The 21,441-nt window shown below is 33.4% G+C and overlaps 2 protein-coding genes across 4 annotated transcripts; one reads left to right on the forward strand and one right to left on the reverse strand.

Annotated features, from left to right (window-relative positions):
- Positions 1–33: 33 nt before the first annotated feature.
- On the reverse strand, positions 34–4,249 carry LOC108968040 (probable ATP-dependent RNA helicase DDX46). Its single transcript, XM_018931790.1, has 5 exons — positions 3,982–4,249; positions 3,653–3,931; positions 2,515–3,595; positions 1,203–2,203; positions 34–1,139 (listed from the first exon to the last, which is right to left on the reverse strand). Exons 1-5 carry the CDS (start codon positions 3,999–4,001, stop codon positions 119–121), a joined length of 3,402 nt encoding a protein of 1,133 aa, XP_018787335.1. The 5' UTR covers positions 4,002–4,249; the 3' UTR covers positions 34–118.
- Positions 4,250–4,725: 476 nt separating this feature from the next.
- Positions 4,726–21,126, forward strand: LOC108968047 (leucine-rich repeat flightless-interacting protein 2). 3 transcript variants are annotated; one of them, XM_018931806.1, is made up of 7 exons: positions 4,726–4,857; positions 5,757–5,890; positions 16,949–17,248; positions 17,314–17,677; positions 17,748–17,903; positions 17,970–18,154; positions 20,395–21,126. In XM_018931806.1, the coding sequence occupies exons 2-7, from the start codon at positions 5,804–5,806 to the stop codon at positions 20,503–20,505; spliced, it is 1,203 nt and encodes a 400-aa protein (XP_018787351.1). In that variant the 5' UTR covers positions 4,726–4,857; positions 5,757–5,803; the 3' UTR covers positions 20,506–21,126. The 3 variants fall into 3 exon arrangements, with proteins under 3 accessions (XP_018787351.1, XP_018787352.1, XP_018787350.1); XM_018931807.1 differs by lacking the exon at positions 4,726–4,857 and adding an exon at positions 5,022–5,693; XM_018931805.1 differs by lacking the exons at positions 4,726–4,857; positions 5,757–5,890 and adding an exon at positions 8,378–9,565.
- The last annotated feature ends 315 nt before the right edge of the window (positions 21,127–21,441 follow it).

Consider the following 21,441-nt stretch of genomic DNA (forward strand, 5'->3'; position numbering starts at 1 on the left):
CAAATACATACATAATAATCAAAAATTCGCGTGTGATTTGTATATCCTGATAACTAATTTATTAATATATTATATTTGATGTTTAGGTTCTACAAAAGGTTCTTATTATTACGAACGACTAGAGCACCTTATATCTGCCTTTGTTAAAAACGTGATGCGCTGAGCTTAATTTCAGTAGTTCCTCCTTGATGAGACGCGTTATCTCGCGTTTTGCCTTTTGTACAGCCAATTCACTACAGCTTTCGATCGCCAAGTATAATTTACGTTCACCTTCAGGTGGATTTTTACCTGGTGGTACGTAGGTACCACGAACCGTTAGTCCAGCTTCGGAATATTCTGATATTTGAGCTAATGCTTCTTTGGATGTGACCTTCCAACGAGCTTGCTGTGGGAAATCATTAATTTCAAGTTCTTCTTCATACTTTGTGAAGGAATTTGGTTGATTTGGTAGCAAAGGATTGGATCCATCCTCATCATCTTTTGGCTGATAATTCAATTTGTTATTTAATTTAGCAGCTAATTGTTCTACTACTGAACGTGCCGTTATCATGGGTTGTCCTGTGTTGCCGCCCTTTAGTATAGTTTCCGCAGACACTTGTGGTTTACCGTCCGCCATTAAATTCTTTGTTGAACTTATCTTTGAAGCGAGACGTTTAGCCAATTCTAATTTGTCTGAACCAGAAACAGCAATTGTAACGTTGCTGACTGTGGAAGTCGTGGTACCCGTGGTGGAAGTCACCGCTACAGCTGGTATTGGTACCGAGGTATCTTTAACTGTTCGTTTCGCTGCAAATATCTGTTCAATTTGTTGATCAATATCTTGTTCAATATCCTCCTCATCATCCGAATCCGCCAGCCCAAGTGCCGCTTTCTGCAACTTTTTACTCTCCTTTGCGGCGTTAGCTTCTTGTTCATCAAACTTGAAACCCTTTCCACTAAAGCCACCACCAGTATGAACTTTCTTGCCTTCAGCTTCTTGTGCTGTTTTGTACTCAGTCCATAACTTTTGTAAATCATCAGGAACTTTCGTCTCGGATAATTCCAATGCACGTATAATGTCACCAGCATAACGTGCTTGTTCTGCTGTGAGAAATGTCCAAGCGCAGCCCTTTTTTCCGGCTCGTCCGGTGCGTCCACATCTAAAAATTCAAATGGTATTATTAGTAAATATTGTAGTAAAACAAATATGTATACTATTTTACCTATGAACATAGTCTTCATAGTGATTTGGTACGTCATAATTTACTACTAGTATCAAGTCTTTCACATCCAAACCGCGTGCAGCCACAGATGTTGCAATTAATAGACGAACTTTTCCCGATTTAAAATCAAGTATTGTAGAATCGCGATCAAACTGGTCAATACCACCATGCAAACTCATACACGGGTACGATGCTTTCATAAGATCTCGCAGCAATATATCGGCATTCTCTTGCTTATCCACAAACACAATTATACTACCATGCTCTTGATACACACCGAGCAACTCAAGAAGTTTGAAGAATTTTGCCTCGTCTTCTAGTATGGCTACATTCTGTTCAACATCTTTGCACACCACCGAACGCCCACCGACAATTACTTCAATGGGCTTTTTAAGTATACGACGTGCTAATGCCTCCATTTGCCGTGGGAATGTTGCACTGAACATTACCGTTTGTCTATCTGGGCGCACATTATCGATAATGCGCATCACTTGCGGTTCAAAACCCATATCAAACATGCGATCAGCTTCATCCAGAACAATGTACGTCACCCTGCGTAAATTTGTGACACGTCCAGAATTGGCCGCCAGCATGTCGATCATACGCCCGGGTGTGCAGACAATGATTTCTGCGCCACGTTTCAATTCAGCTATCTGTGCCGATATACCAGTGCCACCGTACACGCAGACAGGGCGTAGTCCAATATTTTTCGAGAATTTACGTATGTCCTTGCCGATTTGCATACATAGCTCACGGGTTGGTGCCATGATAATAGCGATAGCTCCATCACCATCCTCTAATGGCGGCTGATCCAGTATATGCCTAAACATTGGTAAAATGAATGCGAGCGTTTTGCCACTGCCAGTTTTAGCAATACCTATCAAATCACGTCCAGACATAATTGCCGGAATCGCCTGACATTGGATGGGTGTTGGTTTCTCGAACCCTAGTTTGTGCAAAGTATCCATTTCTTTCTTGCTCACCCCACATTGTGCCCAGGTCTACGCAAAAGAAACCGAAACAAATTATAAACATATTTATGTGCTTATACATATATCAGTTAGAGGCAAAATTAAATTGTAGTTGCGACACTTAATTTACCATGAACAATAATTGTATATACAAGTACAAATATAAGTACTAAACTCCTCATATTGCAGTCAACCAATGGCAAAATATCGCGTTTCGAATTTAACCTCATACAACATATGTACGTAGACAAAGCAAGAATGCAAAATTATAAATTTTTTTCAACTAAATTTGTTCAAAAACTTGTTTTGTGAATATATAAATTTGTTTAGAAAATGTTTACCTTGATAGGCTTTGGACAACCCTTCCCTTTAACTTGAATTCCTTCTAGATCGGCACGATATTTGTCCACTTCTTGTTGGGACATGCGCGCCAACTCTGGTACTTCAACGTAGAAGTTTTTACGAAATGGTGCATAATTTACGCCCGAATGATCGATTTTAGCTAATTCTTTTCGGTGCTTGTTGGCTAAATTGGCGGCAGTATCTTTAATGTCTTCTAATTCCTCCTCACTAGAATATTCCAGACTGTCCATGTTTTGTTCAATTAGCTCGCCTTTGTTTGCCTTTTCTATACTCTTTTTAGCTACACCCGTGAGAATGACAACGCCTTGCTGTTTTTTGGGTTGTGTTACAATATGATTCACGTTACGCACTTCCTTGTCAACTTCCTGCATGTACGCATCTAAAGGATCAATATCATCATTTTCATCAACTTCTTGTTTGGTTACTTTATCATCATCATTCTCGTCATCATCAAGTTTGGATAGCTTTTTAATTTTTGGTTTTTCTTCTTTTTCATCTTCGTCATCCTCTTGCAATTTTTTCAAACGTAGAAATTTCGCGGGCGGAGAATCTGGCTCTTTCTTAATATCTGTTGCTGGCACTGCTTGATTACCATTATCTTCTTCTTCAGACTCGTCTTCCAAACTCCACTTTTTGGAAGTGCTAGATGGTATTGGTATTGGCAGAGATTTTAGATCTTTCTTATTGATTTCTTGTTCCTTCAGTTTTCGTTCAGCACGCCAGCGTTCGATGCGTTCCCTTCGTTTTATCATCTCTTGTTCAAGGCGACGTTGTTCCTCTTCCTTGTCTAATTCCTCTTCTGAAGAGCTACTCGGCTCCTCAACGACTGTCTTTACTATGGGTTGCACAGTATTACGCCTACTGTCTATTTCCTCTTCACGATCCTGATCTCGTTCTCGTTCACGGTCCCGATCACGATCGCGCTCACGATCACGTTCCCGGTCACGAGCCCGATCTCTATCTCTTTCTCGCTCTCTTTCCCGTTCACGTTGCTCTCGTTCACGATCCCTATCTCGTTCACGTTCTCTTGCGTTTTCTCTATCGCGATCAAAGAATCTCCTAAGCATGGAATAAAATCAGTTGAATTATTATATTTTTGTAAAGCAGAATACTTACGATTTCTCTCGTTCATAATCTTTAGGAATGGATTTTGATCTAGAACGCTTTCGTCGTTTATCTTCCCGTCTACTCCGTTCAATTTCTCTTTGTTCTCGCTCCCTGTCTTTTTTACGGTCATCACGACCTCTACCGTTTCCATTGTCATTTCGAAAAGATTTGCTTTCTTTAGGAGATCTTGATCTACTTCTGGAATACCGGCGTTTTTCACGTTCCCTTTCCTTCTCTCGCTCTCTTTCACGGTCCCTGTCGCGGTCGCGTTCCCTTTCACGGTCTCTCCTAAAGTATTGCTGTAAAATATATTTACAAAAGTGACAAAAACTACTCACCCCGAATAGGACTTGGACATTATGATAGAAAGGCAATGTCGTTCACTTCCAACTGGTTGACCTTTCGACAGTTCTTGGTATTTCCCGGTAAAAACTAAATTAGTATATCCACAAGGGTTCCTATTTATTAAATTATTTTAATACTTGGTTTCTTATCTGAACACTATCGTATTTCTCATTTTTATTAGTTAGTTCTCCAAAAAAGTATAAATGTATAAAAACAATTTCTAATGAACCAACATCAGAAAACCACGATATGATGCATTCACGCAAGTGACAAATTATTGTGAATTAATTCTGTCGTTTGAACAGAGATGTGCCTTTTTAGCATTTTGCGAACGATACGAAAACTATCGCGTACTAATCGACCCTGCTTATTATTTGAATAAATGAACATATGGAAATTTCTGTACTTAAAAAAACTAAACATTTCGCTAATTTATAAAACAAAAAAGATACATTTTTATAGATGTAACAACATTATTTTTAATTACTTTTGTATGTTTTGTGTTTTATGTGATTGTAAAATTATTTATAAGTTCCCAGGTCTAAATTTTTAACTAACCAATGTGTACATTAAGATGTTCCTTAAAAAATTAATTTAAACCTTTTTTTATTATCTATATATATTTTGTACATTGATAATTTATGAACTAAATTTTGTATTTGGTGTGGCATCTCATTTTTCACAGAAGAGTTTTGGCAGCATTGATATTTGTTAAATGGACTTGCAACACTGGAAATCAGCTTTTGTATTTCTGTCAGAGTGTGTGTGTGCCAAAATCTTAAAAACCCGACCGACAAATTCCGGAAAGAAAACACAAAAATAAGGCGAAATACTTCAAACTTTAAATTTAGCAGCAGCAGCCTTGGTTTGTAAGTTAAATGTGCGTTTTCTTGTTACAGATTGGACTTTTTAGCCTCATTGCCGGCAGTGTTTGATGATAGAAAATTACCGAGTGAGTGACGTTGATGTGATAGATTTCGAACATACGGGCAGTGTAAGAGGAGAAAAGTAATAAAAGATTACTTGGAGGGGGCGGTAGTGAAGATAATAGTTTTAAACGAATATAAATGTGGAGCAATTAAAACAGTTACAAAAAGTGAAACTAATTCCTAAATCAGTTAATAACTTTGTTATCACGCCGTATAGTTTCATCAACAAGACTCTTGCTTAATGATCTGCTTATTAATGTCCTATAAGAATGACGTACAAAAGTATAAGGTGTTGGCCGCAACTTAAGAAAGCAATATTCTGTTTTGTCAATCTCGTTTTTATTGTTCTTTGTTGAAGAAAAACTCATGTGTCAATCAATGATATAACTTCTTTATCCTTTAAAATAAATCGTTTGAATGAGTTAAAAATTGTGTTCAATAAGTTAGTCGCTTTAAATGTTATAAGCCTACATCTATTGTTTTAAAGCATATTAAGAATTCTCTAAAATACTCTGATTAGGCTGTTTATATCCTTGTGTAGTGTATTAGTTAAATTGATAAACATGGGCATTTATATCTAAACGTAAATAAAATATGTCATGAAAGCCCCTAAAAGGCTTCAAATTAGAATGAACATTGCCAGTATAGAAGCTGCAACTGGGTGCGTCTAACTTCCAATTCGATTAACTATACGGCAATGCACAAACCAACACCATTATTGACAATTCCACTTTTTCGCTTTACGTTTATATCACAAGTATTTGAGTATGAAATATGTATGTAATATATATGCACGTTTTTAATAAGTTTTATATTGATGAGATTCTATATTCTCCTAGGTTAAATTCTTTACTGGTATATAATAAAATACCAGGTTTTTGAAGATATGGACAGCAGTGGCGCTGTTGGCAGGCGCCGAGGCAATTCACGCATAAATGCTGAAGATCAAGCCCTGGATCAAATAGCAAAAGAAGTGAGTAAATTTACTAGACTAATTAAATTGTACATTTCCCTATGGCGAATTATTCATGTCATTCGTTGAGGATATTGCTGTTCTTGTTGTAGCAAAATAATTCTGACGAGTTGACAGTCTTTGATCGAATAAAAAATGTGGGTGCGTTCTGGTTAGGTATACTCAAATATCGTTGGAGCGGTTATTGCTAAATGATTAGCATAACTTTCGTAACTTCTTAATAATAAAATATTCCGGAAGATATATTAGGTATCAGAAATTTCCATATACATATGTATGTATGTAGTTATACTGCTAAAACAGAGAAAATTTTTTGTGAATGGCAAAAATTTTTAAAATGTTTAATTACTCAAATAATACAGAAGTTTGAGATTCGGTTAGTGGTGTTTTCTACTTTGGGATCTAGGATCCATATTAACCATTTTTTATTAAGTTATTACCTTATTTTAAAATTTCTTCTGTGTGTATGTTTCGATTTATCGGTGATTTGAATTTTCAGTATCTTGATCGGCATTATATTATATGCCTAGTTTATCCATATATTATAATTAGTTTTTTTATTATAAAGAATGATACCATTTTAAAAAATGACTCACAATTCCCACTATAACAAAATATATTTTAATCCAGCAATTTAAAATTGTCAAATCGGCAGCTAAAACAACGAAATTAGACTTTCAAGATATCAATAAATCTTAAATTGCTCTGTATCCTGTCATTAGACAAAATTGAGTATTAAAATAGTAGTATGTTAGTATTAGAAAAAAAAAATGTTATAAGAATCATATTTGCAACGATCGACAAATTTAAGACGTACAAGGTTCATTTTAATCCAAAATATTTTCGTTAGAATTTATCTGAAGTGCTTGGTTGCAAGGGTAACCGCAAAATCGTCGGACCCAAGCAGCCCCACTAAAGGCATTATTAGGCTTATCATGCTTAATTGTTATTCAATATAATTCACAGTTTGAAAACACACAGTTACAAAATCGGAACGGTTCAGAATTTTATTCCAAATAGGAAATTATGGTAAAATTTGTTGTAGATTCCGTTCCTATGACAATGAAGCCTATGTAACCGAGAAAACCCAAAAACTGTTAACTCCGAGCAAATAAATTATAAAATTCTGTTCGATCGCAAAAAAATTATTTTAAAATAATCGTTATTTTAATGTATACATATACAACGTCTAGCAAAATTTGTATAAAACTTTGATGTGTTCAGTTCTCCTCGTGAGGTTCAAGAAACAAAATTGCATGCCCAAGAATTCTTTTAAAATAAAGCAGAAAATACCGATATTAACCAACCGGAATTTGATAAAATCGACGCGAATGATCTCTGGGACGACCCGAAACGTTAATTTCGAAAAATCAACGCCTCCAAATTATTTTCTCTTGGAGTGTGTTAAAAATGATATTATTTTTTTATTATTTTATATCATTGATAATCTAATGATCATCTAAGCTGGATGAGTTTTTAATTCAGCGATTCTGTTTATCTTTCCTTGTTTTCGCTGTCTCTATAACTGAAGACAACACCAACAACGAAAATGAGACATATCAAACGTTGTACCTCTTGAGTAATTTTCATACCTACCTAGCAAAAATATACATATTGCAAATACGTCTTTACGAAACATATGTATGTATGTATGGGGCGGTGTACGCACAAAAATCGTCAAGGTATACAAATTGTATTGAAATGCTTGGCAATAATTAGTGTAGTTCTAAATTCTCTGAAATTATTTGCTAATATAAGAGAGAAATTATTTTAATTTTAAAAAATTCTTTTGTTACCATATTCTGTAAGAAAAAAATCATAGTCAATACTTAATGTAAATTATTATTTGAAAGATTCTTTTTATTCCCTGTACTTGTGATCTTGCATACAAATAGCTATTGCATTCGCTAATACAAGAGACAAGTTATTTAAAATATTCTTAGTTTTTACCATAATCTGTAAAGAAAATTAAAAAAAAAAAAACGTAGTCATTACTTTATTTAAATAAATATATGACAGAATTTTTTTTGGTAAATCCCTTTACTTTTGATCTTGCATACAAATAAATCATCTGGTCTACCCTAATGCTCTTACCAACATTGGTACAAACATGTCTTAACTAAAGTTACTCAGCACTCCACTATTCGGTGCTCTTTTACCCGTCTGCACTCTTTTACGTTCGTTTTTCATCGCTAACTATATCGGTGATTCAACCCAAGCAATCGATCAACCCAACAAACGAACGCAGTACTCTCTTCTCAAACTTTACATTTCATTCAAATATAATTTACCATATTTCAAAACAGCGACTTTGCATTCTACTTGTTCTGCCATTTGTCGCTTTAAATATCGTTGTTGTCATCGACATTTGTTTAAATTTGAGCTCTAGCGCTAATCCCCATCCACATATGTAGCTCTTCTTCGTACTGGAAGTTCGCACTCTCTAGAGCCAATCAAGCAAGTCTTCAGTCAGTTGCTAGTCGTTGGTGTAGTGAGTACGTACTAACCGCATGTCTTCGTACTAAATCGTTAAAAAATCAACCAAAATTTACTTATCACATTCCAAGAAGCAAAAAATTAATAAACAAATGGAAAAAAGTGAACAAAAAGAACGTTAATACTGTTTGTTGTTTTTGTAAAATGTTTAAAATATTATATAAGTCTGTGCTATTCAATTGTGTTGACAACTAATTCCGCCAGTTCGGCGCGCAACCTGCAAAGGCATACTAAAAATACAAATACAAAAACTTAAATAATAAAAAAAATTGAGCTCAAGGGCTAACCAGTTTCAATGTGCTAATAAAAACTCATTTACAAAATTTTAAATGTGATAGTAAAACAAAAATTAAACCAAATTGTCACAATATGTCAGATGCTCTAAACAATAACGTCCTGTCCCGTGTTGGTGATGATGTTTGTATGAGCACAGATTCCACAGATTCATCTAATAAGGAAAAACATCAAACAAACAACGATTGTGGTTTAAATAAAAAGTACACAACAAGCATTAGTACGAATAGTAATGATGAAATCATCGAGGAGGGATTCGACTATAGCGAAGCTGACCTGTTAGACGAGTTAAATGCTAGCGACGACGACCAAGACGTCGACGTAAACGGCGGCGTTAACGACAATCTCGAAAGAAATGCGAACATTCAAAAATATAACACTCATGATCTTCCCATCACACAAGGTGCGGACAAGAAGGGTGAAGCATGCGAAAAAATTACCGGTGCTTTTTCTCTTAGTAACCATGTAACTGACACGAATTCTCATGACAATAAAACAAGATCAACGAACATTGTTGCGAACGACGTCGGCAGTGATTATGTGCCAATTGTGAGCACTGATAATGCGCCAAACAGTGCAAGTGATAAGCAAAAAGTTACACCGACTAACTTAGCATTGTGTAGCGACACCGACCAACCAAACGCAAGTGAAGTTGGCGTTGACTCATATTGTCCGATAACACCGCGATGTATAGTTGATGTTGAAGCTGAGCCTAATCCATTGTTAAAAAGTAGTTCCACAACACGCATTAAAAGCAACAATAAAAATGTTGTTGATGATGGCGGGGTTGCTAGCAACAATGATCATGGTGATGAAGGTTATTATTATTCCGATGAGCCCGAAGATGAATTAATTGTACAGTTCCTGGGAGAAGCCAATCGTATTGTAAGCAAATATTTGCATTGATTAGTGCACACATTCATGTGTTTACTCATTTAGGGTAAGATGTTCTGTTGTGCGCATCCAAATTGAATTATTATTCTTTTTAATAGTGGAGATCAAGTATAAACACGCAAAAAAAGCTTTGGATGTACGTATAGACGACAGCTGGTTTTACAGGCTATAATCTGTTCTTCAATTATGCCATTTGTAGATATCTTATTTCATGGAGTAGTATAGTGTGGCATAGCATACTCAAGATTATCATCCTAAGTGATAAAAATCCATCGTATTTTTAAAGAAATAATCATTGAAATTTAGTTTCGTAGTTTTTCTTCTCTATAGAATGTATGTAGAAATGTAATACTCGTAATAGCGTACTCGTAAAGATGTAATTAAACATATAACAGCATTACTTCATCGCTCCATGAGCGATTTAATTAGCGCACATTTACAGTATCGGACAAAATATTTGCAACTGAAATATCATAATGAAAATAATGTCAATTACACAGAAAATAATTCTCGGAGACCTATTATTTTAATTTTATTTTGAATATTAGATGTTAATAAAGGTAAAATAAAACAAATTTAATAATATTTTTCAGTTTATTTGTTTAATGTATATAGGAAAACGATATAACATCTATATTCAATAAGGCAAAACATTTGCAACACAAAGAAAACGGTTCACTATTTTTATTAAAATAAAAKAAAAACTTAGTATTTTGTAGCAAACTCATTGCTCTCAATAACTGCTTTGCATCGCAGCGGCATTGAAGCTATAAGGTTATTTACTATGGTACTTTATAGAAATTTATTTTTGAGAAGTTCCGTTATTATAATCATCAATAACACGTGCTCGGAATGCTTCACTGAATTTATTTAGAGCCATTACTTTTTTTTTTTTTTTTGAAAAACTTTAAAATAAAAACATGTTTTCTCAAAAATTCAGAGCAGAAATTATGCTCCGTAAATGTTCTAATTAGTTCAAACTCAATACCGTTAGAAAAAGAAACGAATAAAAGAAAACAGAAACAAACAAAACATAGTAGCAGTTGTTTGGTCGCGACGGATTGGCGTACATTTGAAATTGTTTTCAAATATAACCGGCAAAATAAAAATAGATCGTGTTAAATATTGCAAAATATGTTACTTCAATACTGTAAATTTAAAAACAAGAAAAAAAAAAGGAATTCGAAGGAAAAATGGCATTGCAAGACAAAAAGTCTAGAACTTCGCTCTAGTTGCAAATGTTTTGTCCGATACTGTACATACGTATTTACCTAGATTCAAGTAAATGCTGATTAGGTTTATTTATTTTTTACAAATTACATAGTAATAAACCAACGTTGAAGGTTTCCTCAACTTTTTTACAGTACCTTGAATATAAATATGTATTTTTAAATACAAAGATGCAATATGAGCAGACATATTTATACTTATCTATAATTAAATTGAGTTGAAAGTGATTATAGTAAAATTTTAAAAGTAATATTTTGCCGGAACTTTCTCATACTCTAAATTCAAATGCGTCATTTTGAGCTCTAATCGAAAAAATCTTTCTGAAAGTCTTCAAAGACGATTTCCCGCAAATCAAATGCTAAACAAAAGCAAATAAATATAATACAGCTAAAATACTCTTTACAAATACAAAAGATTCGTTACAAAAACTGGATCGCTCAGTTTGTATGGCTGCTATATGCTATAGTGACTCGATTTTAACATTTTATTCAAAAAATGTAACGTTGTCTTGGCCAGCAATCTACGTGAAATTTTGCTAACATATCTCTTCAAATCTTTTCATTGATGTCGTTTTTTACGTGGCGGGTCCCGACCCAGCGCACAACCCTGTGTAGGGGATATTTCGCCTTCTCACTTTAACTCGCCTTCGAACGGATGTTCTTAAACTATCCAGAGGATACTTGATCTAAATCCGGAAGTCGTGAGCTGCTTGAGCCATATGTAAAAGAATCGTTTCTAGCCACTACAATTGAATGTTGATCAGAGAACTTTCCTCACTTGCGTGAACTTCTACACATGACTCCATCCACGAGGAGAAGGACCTGGCTTCGCTTGGAATATCCAATTGGCGAAACGTAGCGAAAAGAAGAAACGACTCGCGCGCTGTTGTTAACTCGGCTATAATCGCCTAAGCGGTGTATACGCCAATGAAGAAGAAGATCTCTTCAAATAAAACAGTTTCCATACAAGTACTTGATCTCGATCAGTTTGTATGGCAGCTATATGCTATAGTATTCCGATCTGAACAGTGTGTTAGGAGATTAATTCCGGATAATAATGTATGCCAAATTTCGTGAAAATATATTGTCAAATAAAAACGTTTTCCACAAGAATTTGATTCCGATCGATCGAAATTGCAGATCAATATCTCAAACACTGAGGAACTGACAGACGGATGGACATGGCTAAATTGGCTCAGGTGGTATGCTGATCATTTACATACACATATGTATATTTCATAGAATTTCCTACCATTCCCTCCGTGTGTTACAAACTTCATGGCAAACGTAATATATCCTGTTCAGGGTATAATTGGCAACATACTGATGTTTATATTTTTTAAATTTTAGTAACAATTAGTTATCTAAGACACAGCATTAGTTGAGAAATAAGTTACTCTCCACTTACATTCTATTCTATGAACTTTGAACAGAACCTTTAACATTCAAAATTAAAATTGTTATACGCATTTAAAGTGGGTTGTAGAACAATACTACAATAATTTTTTAAACAGGCTTAGAAGTAGCCCTCGGTCGGATAAAATCTTGGTCAATTCCGGTAGAACCATCTGTTGTGGGAATTGTGCAATGTTATTATTTGGTATCAAAACAGAAATGAAACGCTTTCTGGTTTCGGTTTTCAAAATAAGATTCAGTAATAATAATTTTAAAATTAAATTTATTTTGCTGAAAAATATTATTTTCATATTTCGTTCGCTTTCATATTAAAATTAGGACTAAGGTTTTATATTTTCTATCACAATTATTGTCAAATAAACATGTAGACCTGGTATGTTAAATTTGTACATTATTTTTCAAGAATATTTAATGGTTATTAATATAAATTAACGCCGAAATTATAAGCAAATGTGAAAATTTTATTTGTGTCAGAAACGCCTTTGAATTTTACATTACATCTTTTCTGAAGCCACACTATATTGAGTTAAACTGCCATTGGTGTGCAGAGTTCTTATTTTTTGTCTAACTCTCGATTTGTGTGGGTATTTATGTGTTAATTTCAATTATGAAAATAGTGTTGTAAACCTATAAATGGGAAGTATTTAAAATTGCACATTTTACTACAAAATGTGCTAAAGTTAGTAAAGTAGTAAGAGTAATTATCACCTTGTATACTCATTCAACCTCAAACTTACTTATGTATACATATGTATATGTACTATGTGTCTATAGAGGACGTACGAAGTCATGCTATTGTTAAAGCGGTTACTCTTTGCAGCGCTTAACAGTAAAAAAAGTTAATATCGATAATGTAGAACTGGCTGCCGTGATAGTTACCTCTGACGCTATAAAATTGGTCAAAAACGTCAGTTTCCACAACAGTTGATTAGGAAAATTATTTAGGAAATGTTTTCTATGAGATTAGCTATCGACATAACGTCCTTTTAAGACATTACATTTTCCTGTGAGCAAACAAGTCATCAGCAAATGAAATACTACAATCGTTTGTGATTCATTAGATCCCTATATGCTGATTTTATAAATTATATTATGCAATGCATTTAAATTAACTTATTAATGAGCAAGGTTTTGTATGTGTATGTATACATATAGTACATATGTATATATAAACATATGTAAATGTACAAATATATACATATGTATATATGTATACATCCCAATTAATATACTATATATATTGTTCATGATTGCTGCTTGATTATGGCTTTTTTATGAATGTTAACAAACCAATCTTTAAGCAATGATATTCAAAACTTCGTCGTATGTTTTTAGGCAGATTATTAAGCTTAGTGATGACGTAATCTTCAAGTGACTGCGTTTGTTTAACGTATAACCATCGTTAAATTGTGCAAACATATTTACATCCATATGTGCATGTGTATATACACACTTCAGTAGCCATCCGTGCTTTAATTGAAAAAGGTGTCAACAAATAGTTTTCGAAAGTATTACTGCAGTTAGTATAATTCTTGATAAAATTGCTGTTTAAAACTTCAAACAAAAAACTGTGTGTATACCTATATATGTATGTTTATATACATATACAACAATGCTTGGAAATAACTTGCATTCTTTTTATATTTGTTGAAAATAATCTAGCATTTATTTAACGCTTGCGATAAGGTGCCAATTTCTTAATGACTCAGAGTTATTGCAATTTTTTGCGAAAGTCTTAAGCATTTATCGATTTATAAAACAAAAAAATAGAAATTAGCTACATCTATAGCTTAATAGACTATATATATGTATATGTAATTGAAGGAGCTGAGTCAATTACCCATGTTCGTCTGTCTGTCGGTCTAAAATTTCGTCCTTTTATCGTCAAGTTACTGCTCATTTATCGGAACCAGTAGAACAGCCTTGTAGATCAAGAATTTATTATAAAATGTTAAGAATATTCATAGACACTTCTTCATTATTATTATTATTATTTATATGAACTGGTGATTCGATCACTCTAGCATATGTATAGCTGCAAGGCAAACTGAACAATCAAATTCATGTCCTTGTATGAAAAATATTTTTATTTTCCAAAATGTCTTCACGGAATTTGACATGGCTTATTGTCCAAGACTATTATACAATCTCCGTACAAATTGTTCAGATCGGACCAGCATATGTATGTATGTACATACATATCATTAAAGCYAGTTTTTTAGTTTTATCAAATAAGCGCGTGGAAATAATTTCCTAGGTTAGCGTATGTTTTGTCTTCCACAATTTTAACTTTTGCTTAATTTTTTGTTGTTACTCCTTACAATCGCGCTCTAACTAAATTTGATTGGACAAAGAAATAACTTTGGTTATCTGTACAAATTTCATTACTCATTCGCAGTCGTGGAAAAACGAAATTTTTTTAACCGTAACTGTTAAATTAAATTAAAATATTTACTCTGGAAAGGAAAAAAAATATTTTTAATCTAGACACATAACACCAGATACACCACAAAAACGGCGGAGGTAGCGTGATGGAGGAAGTAATAACACAAAACAAAACATTTCTCATAATTTTTCGTGTGTGGCCTACTGTAGTATTTCTATCTCTAGCCCAAAATATGCAATTGGAGACTCAACCATTTTTTTAAAGAACTATTGAAATATTATTTTTAATTTTTCCGCATAATTTATTTACTCCTCAGTTTATTCTATGTTTTTTGTTTCCTTTGTATTACATGCTCAAAAGGTGCATATTCTCATATTTTCTGTTCATGCGTGTTAATCGAAGTTAACATTTTAACTTTCTTATTATACCCATGATCGTCGGACCTAAATAGCGGATTACGATTCGATGCATTCAATTCTTCAGATTGTCGCAGAGCCCAGAAAATACCCATCAAGTCACTTCTTATTAACAGCAGCATTATTCATAAAAAATAGTGTTTTTAACATACGAAATTAATCCAGCTTTCCAAAATACCAAAACGTCAATCAAAATGTTTCACTCTGCTGGTAAATTAATAAACGCGTAACTTTTTACTCGCTTTTCATACGCTGTATTTCTTCTAGAAATTCGCCCAATATCTTCAGTTTATGTGGGAAACTCCTATATTATATTTTTCTTTCTTTATATGTATACTTATATATGTAGTATGTTTTGTTTTTAAAATTTTAAAAAAGTTCTCGAAACATATTTTTCCATAGAATATTGAAGGTTGTTGACTGAAGTAGCATTTTAATTATATCTAATCTTTTATATGTCATTGTTTACTTTTCAAAGTGTAAGAAGTGTTATTTCCGTCAATTGGTATTCAATTGTTTTGTTGCCGTATTTGTGTATACTTTAAAGAAGAATGAAAGAAAAGTTTCTATATGCTTCTATCATTTTTGATTCTACATAAGATATATCGGAAAGTAATCGAAAAATAATGAAATGTCACTGGATCTCAATTATTTATCTGTACTCATACACTTTGTATTCAAAGATATGTTCTTTTTTTAATGAGAATTTTAAAAAGTTATGTAGACTAAGTGAACTCCATACTGCACAGCAGTCTGCAGACACAAGATCAAGACCCATAGATCTATATATGTACCAGAATGGGAATCATAATAGCACCCAACAGAATTCTAGAATTTTTCAGAGTGATGGGCCTATGCGAGTCTATGTAACAGAAAGAAGTGGAAAACTTTAGTATATCGTCTCAGAATTTCAAGAATAAAATGGGTATGGTCGGATAAAGCAGGTTCTCCAGATTAAGAATATATATAATTATGGTATAGCCGCCCTAAACTTATAGTTTTCGAGATATTTGCGTTTAAAGTTGAAAATTACCGCCACTAAATAAACTAAAAGAAATAAAAAAAAATATATTATACACAAAAAATGATTTTTGCAGTTGTCTATCGCAAAAAATCTTTTTATTACCCGCCATTGGGATGTGTCAAGTTTTTTTTCACGTAAAACGGCTTTTTCGCTGGCGGCCTTCAGCTACTCTTCAAAAAAAACCTTCGTCAGTCTAAAACCGGGGTCTTCAGAAGCACTTGAAGCAAATAACTCTGGTCGGTCCAACACTGGGGTGTGTCAAGATTTTTGTCGCGTAAAACTAATTTTTGCGTTGGCCTGGTCGGTCCAACAGCGGGGTTTGTCGAGTTTCTTTCTATTTTATTTTTGTAAGTTTTTAAAATATATTAGTAAGGTAACACTGATTACTTGTCAGTCTGTAACTCTTTTGTTACTGTTAAATAAATACAATCGAACAATAAATTAAATATTAATAATAAATATTAAAACTACTGTGTGTACAAACGAAATATTAAAAGTGTTAGTGGATATTAAAATTAAAAATATTGTAAGTATAATATTAATTTGAATTAGAAAAATATGTACTTGAACTACTGGAAATTTTCAACTTTAGACGCAAATATCTCGGAACTATATATATATACTTCATCTGAAGATGCTCCTCTATCTGACCATACTCATTGTATTCCCGAAATCCTGGGACGGTATTCTAAATCTGACCGGAGAGAAGTGTAGAATAAACCTTAGGCCGCTGTGAAAGCCTTGATTTATTTCTAACCACGTAGGTTCGCCTGTGTTGGGGTGAAAAACTTATTCTATACACATATCTACCATTTTTTGATCAACAATCATATAAATTCATTTAATATTATTAAGATAAAATGTTTGTTGTACATACATTTACTTATATTCTATTAATTACAGGCCGAGGCCCGTTTGGCTGCTCGACGACAAGCGCGCGCTGAGGCACGTGAAATACGGATGCGTGAGTTGGAACGCCAACAGAAGGAGCAAGAGCAAAATGCAGACCGTGTTTTTGACATGCATAGCTCGAGCGGCATCGACCCATTATCGCGGTCACGGCTTGCCACTGGCGTTGGCAGTTCACCGCTCGGTGCAGTGCTTAACAGCACACGAGCTAACTCGATGTCATCACGACGCAGCAGTGAAGACTCACTAGAGGAAGAAGGCCGCAGTCTGCGTGATATACGACATGAACTCAAGGTGAGTGTAGGAAACTAAACCGGAAAGTTGCTAAATTTACGATTTTTTTTTCTATTAAAATGCAGGATGTTGAGGAAAGGTTTCGAAAGGCCATGATAGCCAATGCCCAGTTGGATAATGAACGCGCTTCGCAAACGTATCAAATACAACTATTGAAGGATAAACTAGAAGAAATGGAAGAATCTTATGCGCAGCTTCAGCGTGAATTTAAAGATAAGTCACGTGAATGTAATGCGCTGAAAAGAAATCTGGATAAATTAAGTGAAGAACTTAAATTGGTGCAAGGTCAACTAACTGAACGCGACAAACTAATCGCGGATCAGGGGTTAGTTATTGTAGCCGTAGAGAATGAGGACGGTACCGACGCAAAACGTGCTCTAGTCAGTGTTGAAAATGCTCAGCTGTTAGGTTCAGTGCAAGGCTCATTAGGTTTGTATTATTATTTGGTGTACATAAATACATTGCAAGAATTTGTATATACAAATATTTATGCTGCCAGATGTGCGACTGAAAAAGTTTAGCGAGGAGAAACAACAACTTTTTGCAGAAGTGCAAAAACTGCAGGAGACATTAGAAAATTACAAGAGCCAAGGCAAGGGTCGATCCAATTCACTTAACGGACCAACAGGTTCTGACGAAGATTATGAAGCTCAGAGTAAGAGACGGCTTATTTGCTAAAATTATTTCAGTTGCTAAAGTTTATTTTGTACTTCATACTTAGGGGAGGCGAATAAAATAATATCAGACTACAAGTATAAACTGCAAAAGGCTGAACAGGAAATCGCCAGCTTACAAGCGAGCTTGGCACGTTCGGAAACGCAAGTTATACGGTATAAAAGTACAGCGGAAGCGGCTGAAAAAGCTGAAGCTGAACTTAAAATAGAACGGAGAAAACTGCAAAGAGAAGTAAGAACTCAATTACAATACTATATATACTTAAATAGATTTATTTCAAAATATTTATTAAAATATATATTTTTCCAATCTAATTTAGGAATTATTAGTTATACATTTTTGGGATGAATGTCATTGCCAATAGATAAGAGTAAATCGTTTTTATAGTTATCAAAGCAAAAACCTAAATGCTTCAATGCAAACATACATAAATAATTCATTAAGAACCATGTTACTTACGGTATAGTTATATATTTCTAAATATATACATGTGGTTTGTTCCCCGAATTGCCTAATTAATAAAAGTTCTAACTGTATCGTTAAGTGCATGAAGAAAAATATGCGCTTAGAAGGTTATCATAAAAGAAATCCTAAATAAAGGTGGAATTTAGTAGAAATATTTCAGGAAAAGAAAAAATAAAATAAAAAAAATAGTTGTTTTATAATGTAATAAAAAGGGCACGTATTGATTCATCATTTGCAAGTTACACATAGAAGAAGAAATGCAATTCGTTAGAAAGAGAGCGAGCTAAAGAAATACAATAAATGCATATAAAAAATTTAATTTATTTAATGTGTGATTCTTTTTGAAGGTATATTTTTATGAATACAGTTTGCACATAGCCACAGGTGTGTCGAACACACATTCAGTCAGAGAGAGCTTAAAACCCATTCTTAGAGTGGAATTAAAGATGCAATTTATTGAAATGTAATTGGACGTATATCATTGAAAGAACCCGAAAAAGTGATTTTATCAAATAAATTTCAATGATTATACCAGCTTTAATAAAGCTAATTCGAAAATCATCTGAAAGCTGCTTCATTTGTAAAACTCGAAGGGCTACAATAAAAAATCACTTATCGTTCACTTAAAGTTTTGTAATACTACCTTTAACAATTTTTTTCTATATTGGCGATGTATAATTTTTATACTCTTGCAATAAAATTAAGCTAATTTGACGAAACTTGGTGCAAATGTTGATTGGCAAAACAAAGACGTACGTTATCGTAATCAAACCACCGCCACGCCCACAAAACGCCATTAAACGAAAACCTACAAATTGTAATTTGACACAAAGGATCGCAGTAGCTTGGGCACAATTGAAATTGGATAATAACCCCGCCCATACCCCATATAACGGTATTGTTAAAACTACTAAAACGGCGAAAAATCAATAAATAAATAAGCCAATAGCATTAACTTTTACCCCTAAGAGGATATATAAGGGCTTTAAAGGAGCCGGGGTGAAAATTTGACAATAAGTGTTGCACCGCTCTACCGATTTCAACTAAATTAACATTCTTCTAATATTCCTACGTTACAGTGTGAAATTGAAATCAGCCCACAACCACGCCTACTTCCAATATAATACAATCTTTTCTTTTATTTGATTATTTCACTATCTAGTATACAAATCAAGAAGCAATTAATATAACAAGGTGAAACTTTGACAAAAAATGCCTTGAAGTATGCAGCTTTTGACTTTAGGAACCTATTCGGCTATTTGATTGGGTAGACTAAATGCTTTTGGTTGACTTTTCACCGAAAAGATCGGTCAATGTGTATTTCTTGATAGTAGTGTGTCTATGTGTTACAAATGGGTGAAGTCGGATCAATAATTCCCTGAGCGCCCATATACCTAATATAAAGATTTTCAAACTTCCGGGTGATTTTATACACCATTATCGGCAAAGATGTGAGTTATTGTAATAAAAGTTGTGAGGGCGTGTATTTCTAATAACCGTGCATATTTGTCTTTGGAATGAACAGAAAATTTGCATGTGATCAAAAATATAAAAATAAATTATTACAGTTTTATTACATAAAGTAAAAATTCTAAATTTAATTTTTCTTATGATTATATAGTTTAGGTTTTTTTATAAGTTCATACAGTTTATTCTGAGATAGGCGAGTAACTTTTTAACTACATGAGGATCATCGAAAAATTGCACATGAATTCATTCGTCGTTTCCCCTTTTTCACTAATCAACATATGTATAAAATATATTATAATACTTTATGTGCCTTGACATTTTTTATATTTATTATATCGAATAATTTTGCAAGTATTTAAATTATTATTATTTTTTTGTTTGTATTTTGTTTTTTCCGTTAAGTTGGTTTTTTGTTACAATGCATTTTCTCAAATTATTTATGTATTCGATTAACCTCAAAATGTTGGATCTTTTATAAACTTATTTCATATAATACAAAGTTATTGCCAATAGATAAATTACATATTTTTTTATAGAATCGTGAAGCCATGGAACGTATGGAGGAATTGGAAACTTCAAATAATCACCTGCTGAAGCGACTAGACAAACTAAAGAATGCTAAAAGCGCTTTGCTTAAAGATCTCTGACCGAAATCCATACATGCAACAACTATCAGAAACACTTTCAGCATGGATAAATGCCAACATAATGGCGAAACTTTAGTTAGATGCGAAATCTGTAAACAATAAATCAGAATACAAGCATTCACTTAGTGACGTCAATATACAAACATCGGAGCAAAATTTAAGATGAGCCAAGAATTGTGTGCTACATTGAAAAAGAGTAAATAAGAGTGTTTATGACATGCGATATTAGCTAAATCGTTGTCACTTAGCATTGCAACATGGATAGTCAGAAAACAAAATTACATACATATGACGCCTAAAAGTAACAGCATAATCAATTTAATATTTATTAACATACATAAATAAAAGTTAAGTGCACAACGCATACAACATTTATCCATAGTATGTAAGTATGTATATTTACATACATATATTAGGATCATACTGTCAGTAGTTAATAACAACAGAAAATGTCAAAAGTTTTTAAGTTTGCTTAAATATAATACTAATTAATATTGAAAATTTTTATTGAACTTTAAACCAAAATATATAAAACAACAACAATATATTCCATTATGACAACAACAAAAACATGACAACTGAACTAATACAAATGAATTGCCTGCGCATGGATATTCTAAATCGATGGACTTATGCATAAATACACATAAATACGTAACAAACATACGATGAATATATGTACAGAGAAGAAACATAAAAATCTTGAAACATCTGCTGAAAATAAATTCATATGCGGATAAATCATGAAATTATATCAATAACTTACGTTGCCTAAAATTGCATAACCACCCGGAACAGAGAAACATTTAACTAATGCAATAATCGGTTTAACCAGAAAGACGTATAAAAGCATACTTTTGTTCAAATGCAATGTTAACGTGTCGAAGAGACTTAGCTTGTCGAAGAGAGAAGCTTATTTAATTTTTTAATCTGTTT

This window comes from Bactrocera latifrons, unplaced genomic scaffold, assembly GCF_001853355.1.
Source record: "Bactrocera latifrons isolate USDA-ARS-PBARC rearing strain unplaced genomic scaffold, ASM185335v1 scaffold_20, whole genome shotgun sequence".
Taxonomy (NCBI): Eukaryota; Metazoa; Arthropoda; class Insecta; order Diptera; family Tephritidae; genus Bactrocera; species Bactrocera latifrons.